The sequence below is a fragment of the Carlito syrichta genome, unplaced genomic scaffold (genome assembly GCF_000164805.1).
Source record: "Carlito syrichta isolate Samal-C Ts95f unplaced genomic scaffold, Tarsius_syrichta-2.0.1 Scaffold302399, whole genome shotgun sequence".
NCBI lineage: Eukaryota > Metazoa > Chordata > Mammalia > Primates > Tarsiidae > Carlito > Carlito syrichta.
Genome location: NW_007246495.1, coordinates 210,324 through 217,367, shown reverse-complemented (window position 1 = coordinate 217,367; position 7,044 = coordinate 210,324). Strand labels below are relative to the sequence as shown.

The 7,044-nt window shown below is 38.4% G+C and overlaps 1 protein-coding gene across 3 annotated transcripts in view; it reads left to right on the top strand.

Moving 5' to 3' along the window:
* SPATA7 (spermatogenesis associated 7) overlaps positions 1 to 7,044 on the top strand; it is a 45,987-nt gene that overhangs the window by 28,448 nt on the left and 10,495 nt on the right. For all 3 annotated transcript variants that reach the window (XM_008056568.1, XM_021711610.1, XM_008056567.1), the window contains 3 exons: positions 412 to 545; positions 4,508 to 4,983; positions 6,366 to 6,432. In XM_008056568.1, coding sequence (XP_008054759.1) covers positions 412 to 545; positions 4,508 to 4,983; positions 6,366 to 6,432 — 677 coding nt within the window. The remainder of the gene's footprint in view (positions 1 to 411; positions 546 to 4,507; positions 4,984 to 6,365; positions 6,433 to 7,044) is intronic.

The following is a 7,044-nucleotide window of genomic DNA, read 5'->3' as shown; positions in this document are numbered from 1 at the left end:
CCAAGTAGCTGGAACTACAGGCGCGTGCTACCACACCTGGCTAATTTTTGATTTATTGTAAAGATGAGGTCTCGCCAAGTTGCCCAGGCAGATTTCGAACCCACGGACTTGGGCAATCCACTCACCTCAGCCTCCCAAAGCGCAGGATTACAGACTGAGACTTTCTCTCTTAAGCTTTTAGGATTGAGCAGTTTGTCACATCTTGATTGCATTATTTAAATAATTAGTCCATTTAAAGTTTCTATGAAGTAAATATTTGTGTCTCTTTATACAGAAAAGTATATGGATTTTTATTTACATATCACTACATTTCTGGCAAGAAAAAATGTTCCATTTATTAGTCTAATAAGACCTGTAAATTAACTTTTCTTATTTTGTTCCATATTTTAAAAGATTTGTTTTCTCTCTTAGATACAGACCAACGACGAAGAGAGAAGCTCAAAAAAGAATTGGCAAGGTGTGAAAGAGAGTTTAAATTAACTAAAAGTGCAATGCAATCCAATTCTAAAAATAATTCCAGGTCATTTTTTAACACCCTACGAAAGGTAAGATCATATTTTTACTTTTTACAAGCAAATATTTCTAAGGTACTTCTTTAAAAGTGATACATTCTGACTTTTGGTAACACTTTCCCTGTAAGATGGAGTCCTCAAGGTTTTCCTGTAGAGAGCCAGATTGTTCATATCACTAAAGGCCTTACAGCCTCTGTCACAACCACTCTGAAACTGTAAAGTAGCCAAGACAACACATGAATGGGCGTATCTGTGGTCGCAAAATCTGATTAACTGAAAAGACAGAGGGCCAGATTTGGCCTGCTCACCTTGGCTGTAGGTTTTTTGTGATATCCTTTAACTTGTTAAAGATGTTCTATTCCTAGTTTGCAATGAGGCTGGTTTTTTTCCCTCTTTCTCATGAATGGATGTTAATTTTATGAAATGCCTGTAATCCCAGAACTGGGAGACTGAGCCGGGAGGACCACTTTAGCCCAGGAGTTTGAGACTAACCTTGGCAACGTAGTGAGACCATATCTCTACCAAAAAAAAAAAAAATCAAAAAATTAGCTGGGCATGGTAGCACGTGCCTCTACCAGCTACTGGAGAGACTGAGATGGAAGGATTGCCTAAGCCCAGGAGGTTGAGGCTATAGTGAGCTCTAATCATGCCATTGCACTCCAGCCTGGATGACAGTGAGATCCTGACTCAAAGAAATAAAAAGATGCCCAGGTTTCTGATTTGGGCAACCAGGAGGATGACACTGTGTCCATCACTGAAGTAATGACAACAGGTTGAAGTGTAGGGGGAGGGGCATAGTATAAGACACGGAACATCTTCTTAACATTCAGTAGTTGATTGGATGTAAGTGTCTATGTCGGGAAGGAAGTCTTGGCTGAGGGTAGATTTGGGAGTCATGAAGGGAAGCAGGGAGTGTAGTTAGAGCCCTGAAGTTATGCTGTTGATGGAGGCCCAGGACCAGAGAGCTTCCCTTAGGATGAACATGCTGTGCTCTGCACTGTACTCTGCTTTGAGGAAACTGCTCCTCAGTGCTTGACTCACAAGTGTATCTTTGTTTTTAGTGATTATACTTTTTAACTGAAAATTAAAAAGATGCTTCTGTTTATCATCTTTGGGTATCAATTAACAATTAACAATTACCTTTAGAGATAAGAATGGGATTTGTTGAAAATAAAAATATATTTTAATATACCTTTCTATGAATTTTATATATTATTCTATTTATAATAAAGTAAAAAATATAAGCATATATTACTTATGTACCATTTTAATATATTTCTGTGTTAGATGTTTCCTATTCATTTTTCCAATAGCAACTATAACTTTTTACCTCCATAAAATAGTTCAAAATATATAAAAGTATGCTTTTATATATTTTTGTGTTGACCCTATGTAGAATTCACAGGAACTTGTAGTATGGCTACATTTTTGATAAGCTTGATAAATATTTTAGAACACTTCAGTAGTCTTAAAATTATTATTTGAGGCAGCATATTTTGTTAATTGGGTGGGGTTATGCTTAAACACCTGTTGTGGTTATAATCTGTATTCACTGAGAAGGTTGCTATAGTTAAAAAGAAAATTCTGGTGTTGGTCTCTAACATGTTGACCCTTTATATTCATGAGATCATACACCAGAATCTTCTGTTTTAACTGTCCACATTCTCACACCATGTCCCTTCTCTTAAACTCTGACTCCAGTGCTGTCACCTTCAGGACCCACCAGCCCTCCAGTTTTCACCCTGTGCCCCTCATCCAGTTACTCGCCACTTGGCTGGTGCTCCTGTGACTCACTTGCATCAGTGGTGCAGCACTCACTGTGTGCTGGTGAGATTAATTGAATGTATGCGTGTGGTTCATATTTCTGAATAAATCATAGAAACATTTTTAAAGCAGTACAACATAGTGAAAAATCAGGATGTCAGTTTCTTTTATAAAATATAATTTGAAACTTTTTTGCAAAACAAGTGTTAAATTTCAAAATAATGTGTACCCATCCCTATTCAGAATAGGGATAAAGAATAAAGAATTAAATTGATTCTTTAGCTGTTTAAAAATCTGATAATTGGGCTGGGCACGGTGGCTGATGCCTGTAATCCGAGTACTTTGAGAGGCCAAGGCGAGAGGATTGCCTGAGCCCAGGGGTTTGAGACCAGCCTGTGAGACCTAATCTCTACAAAAAAATTAAAATTAGCCAGGCATGGTAGAGTGCACCTGTAGTTCCAGCTACTTGGATGGCTGAGATGTAAGGATCACCTGAGCTTAGCAAGTCGATTGGGGTGGCCGTGAGCATACCACTGTACTCCAGCCTGGGTGACAGAATGAGACCCCAAGTCAAAAACAAAAAACTAACAATTGGAACATCTTTGTATACCCTGAAAAAGATTAATTTAATACTCAGCTGTTCTGTGATTATAAAATTTTTTACATGAAAACATGCTGAGTACATAAGCTATGGTATGTTTGTTACTTTACATGAATCCTGAAATCACAGAAACAGTTTACAATAAATCACATACAACAATGGGGCTGACATAGGAAAGGGATGGTCAGAGGCCACCAGACTGTGTTCCATCGGCACATGACTGTTGAATCCTTTCCTGATTTCAGAACTTTGCAGTGTTCTGCTGTTCCAATTTTGGTGAATTCGCTAGTGTGTTACTTATATTCTGTTCAGATATGTAGCCGAGCTTTCTGGTATTCATAGCTAAAGGAAACAATTATACAATCTTAAATAGCAGATCGTCACAGTTGAGTTTATACTGTGGTCTGCTACTTTCCAAGGAAAGAATTAGGATACAAGGCAGAAATACAAGATAAAAAATGAGAAAATTTTCATGCTTTCAGTCAGCTCAGAAGCAGTTTTTCCAGCCCACTTCAGACAGATAAGTGTGTATTTCTAACTTTAAAGACTTCCCCTGGAGTTTCTTTTTATTTATTAAATAACCATTACTGGTAATTTCTTTTTTTTTTTTTTTTTAATAAGGGTTTTTCTCTGTTGCCCAGGCTGGAGGGCAATGACACAATCATGGCTCACTGCAGCCTTGATCTCCTGGGCTCAGGCAATCCTCCCAACTTAGACTCCCAAGTAGCTGGGACTATAGGCACGGGCCACCACACTAAGCTAACTGTTTTATTTTTGTAAAGACAAGGTCTCGCTATGTTGCCCAGGCTGGTCTTGAACTCCTGGGCTCAAGCATTCCTCCTGCCTCATCCTCCCAAAGTGCTGGGATGAAAGGCATGAGCCACTGTGTTCAGCAGGAACTTCCCCTCTACCTACTGAAAGTGCCTCAGAGTTTTGTAAAGGACATATATATGTCCATAAAGACTGAGGTCATAGGCAAAGCTTCTTGAGCATCTTTAGTCTGTAAAAGAATAAAATATTATCAATATTTATAGACTTTACAGATATTCTGTAGAAACGGCTTTCCTGAAGTTAAACCAAAAAGAAATGGAAGCAGGCCAAAATGCCTTCCTTTCCCCCACACCCACCATGAAAAGGAGTTGAGAAGCTCATATGAGAATCACCAGTTACTTAAATGAGTGCTCCATACATCATAAGGAGAAGTTCCTTTTAAGCCTTGAGTCACAGAGAGATGACTTACTCTGAAGCCTCAGAGAATGCCAAGATGCACAGCGTGACTGATGCCAGTAGCAGTGGTTGAGAGGGCACTGGTGCTCCACTTGATGTGGAAACTCGAAGATGGAACTGAGATCTACTGTGGGTTCTTATAAACACACTTAAGACCCCAGTAGAATTATAAGTTACTAACCTTTCTTGAGTGTCAGTAGGGAAAATGATCACTACTACTTACATTTAGAATTATATTTTAATGTCTTAATTCAGATACTTCATGTAAAATGGTAACATCTTCAGGAGCATATAAATTAATTTTATAAACCCCCGAGGCAATTATTTTTTAATGTGTAATCTGGAGATCCCCAGTTTTATAAATTAGTAATGCAGCAGGTGACTGTCAAATCAATGTTCTTAGCCCTCAGGGGAGCCACAAGTGGAGGATGATGTGTTAATAGAAGAAATGAATGGATTTCCATCCTTTGCGAGGTCTCTGGCACCTTCTTCAGAGAGACTATACCTGCATCTGCCCAAATCCAATCCAGTCCTCACAAATGGGACTGGGAAGAACTCCAGTCACTCCCTGTCCAGCGCAGACTTCACAGCCTCAAGGCCCAGGAGGACTGGCTCTGGGGCCCCAAATGGCCAAAGGTCCAGAAGTGCGTTCCTGAGCTCCCACAGGTTTCAGCTAGTCATTTCCAAAGCATCCAGCGGGGACCTCTTGGATAAACATTCCGAACGCTTTTCTAACAGACAGTTGCCATTCACTCCGCGCACCTTAAAAACAGAAGCCAAATCCTTCCTGTCCCAGTATCGATATTATACACCCGCCAAGAGAAAAAAGGATTTTACAGACCAACAGATAGAGGTTGAAACCCAGACTGAAGTAAGCAGGTATGCACATCAACACCCAACAGTAAATCCTTCAGGAAAGTAAATGAAAAGTGACTGACTGATTGATTAATAGTGTTTATGGTGTATCTTATATGCCAGACATGAGGTCTGAGAGTGCCTTTTGATTGGAGTGAGGTCACTGGCCACTGTGACTTTTCCTTTTTCATGTATCACTAGAACTATCAGAGTAATTGTTAAAAAATAAATAGCAATTAAACATGTAAGCTCCTCCTGAATATGAATGTTACATATTTTAGTGTGTTATTTCATAATTTATTAAACATGGTTCTAGGACGTTCATATTCTGCTTTCAGATGATTTTTAAATGTGTCCCTAGACAGTATTTGTGTAAGCATGCATGCTGACTCATGCAGAGTGGCTACACAGTGGGCTGTGAAGGAAGAAAACCAACCCTTCAGCATCTGCCCCACGCTCCCCTCCCTGCAGATACTCAGGCATGTCTTACACAGTAGTGACTGCCAGGAATAATTTAAACAAGTGAGTCAATTTCTGGAAATTAAATATAATTTGCCCCAATAATGTTTTCAAATACAATAGTGCCTGGCACACTGTGAATATGCAATAAAAGTTTGCCAAATGATTAAAGAAACAAATCAATCTTGTAAAGTGTTGAGAGTTAGTAAATTTGTGATTGTGACTTTCTTTTTCTAGTGCTACATAAACAAATAATTTATCTGGCACTAGACTTTAGTTATGTTAGAAAATAAAAAGCAATTTAAGATTTTTTTAGGCCAGGCATGATGGCTCATGCCTATAATCCCAGTACTTTGGAAGACAGAAGGAGGATTGCTTGAGCCCAGGAGGTCGAGATCATCCTGGGCAACATAGCAAGATCCCATCTCTACAAAAAATCAAAATATTAGCTGGGCGTGGTGGTGCTCCTGTAGTCCTACCTACATGGGAGGCTGAGGCAGAACAATAACCTGAGCCAGGGAGGTCAAGGCTGCAATGAGCCATGATCACACCCCTGCACTCCAGCCTGGGCAACAGAGTGAGATACCAATTCAAAACAAAACAAAAACAAAAAGATGTAATGTTTTTGTTTGGGTATGGATAAGAGTACAATAACATCAGATGGGTACATACATTTAATCAAAGATCTAAGGGACTGAATCTGTGGTAGAACTTGTCAAGTAGGGAAATAGATCCCATTCTGTCTACCTGAAATCTGCGGTTCAAAAAAGGAAAAAGAAGCACACCTAATCCAAATTATATGTATTTCCTAATATAATCTGAAGTTATACATATTCAAAGAATAGATGGATCTCATTTTGTTATCTTTGGGTTTATTTTGTCTAGTAAAGCTTGTTATCACCGTGTTTATATTTTGCAGGATTAACAATCATTTTGAATTATTACAGCTTTAAATCTGATTTGGGGGCAGCTGAAACTACAGACTTCACAGATTCAGACAGGAAGATAAAGCAGGTAATAAATGTAAAATCTTTTTGTGTTGACCCACTTGAATTACAGATGCTTTAATGTCAATAGAATATGTATAGCTATTTGGACTGTGAGGAATAACCTCTTGCTGGCATTTACACATGGTATAGTCAGTATACAGAAGCTTTACCTATTTGCAAATGGCTATCACTCTCCCAAAGTGGCCAGGTGGATTTGCCAAATCTGGGTAGTCATTTGCTATTGGCATCTTCTCTAGATGATTGATTGACTGACTGGACAGATGGTTGGATGAATTAAATGCCTTAAGTATTATTTTCAAAGCTGCAGACCTGGATAGTGAAAGGAGGCAGCTAAGTTATTTGAAATGTTAATGCTTGTATTATTTTTAAAGAATTGCTACTGATTATGTTATTGGAAGTTATACATTATATAAGAATAGATGGTTATCATTCTCTCATGTTTGCCTTTACTTTTCCTAAACCATAAACCTCTTTATTAAGCTGATTATATTTTGAATGCTTAGCAATCATTTCTTTTAAAATATTGCAACTTTAAAACTGCTTTGAGACAGACTGGTTTATTATTATTTGGGGAGTATCAATCATGCATTTGTGTCCTAACTTAAATGTATTGTTT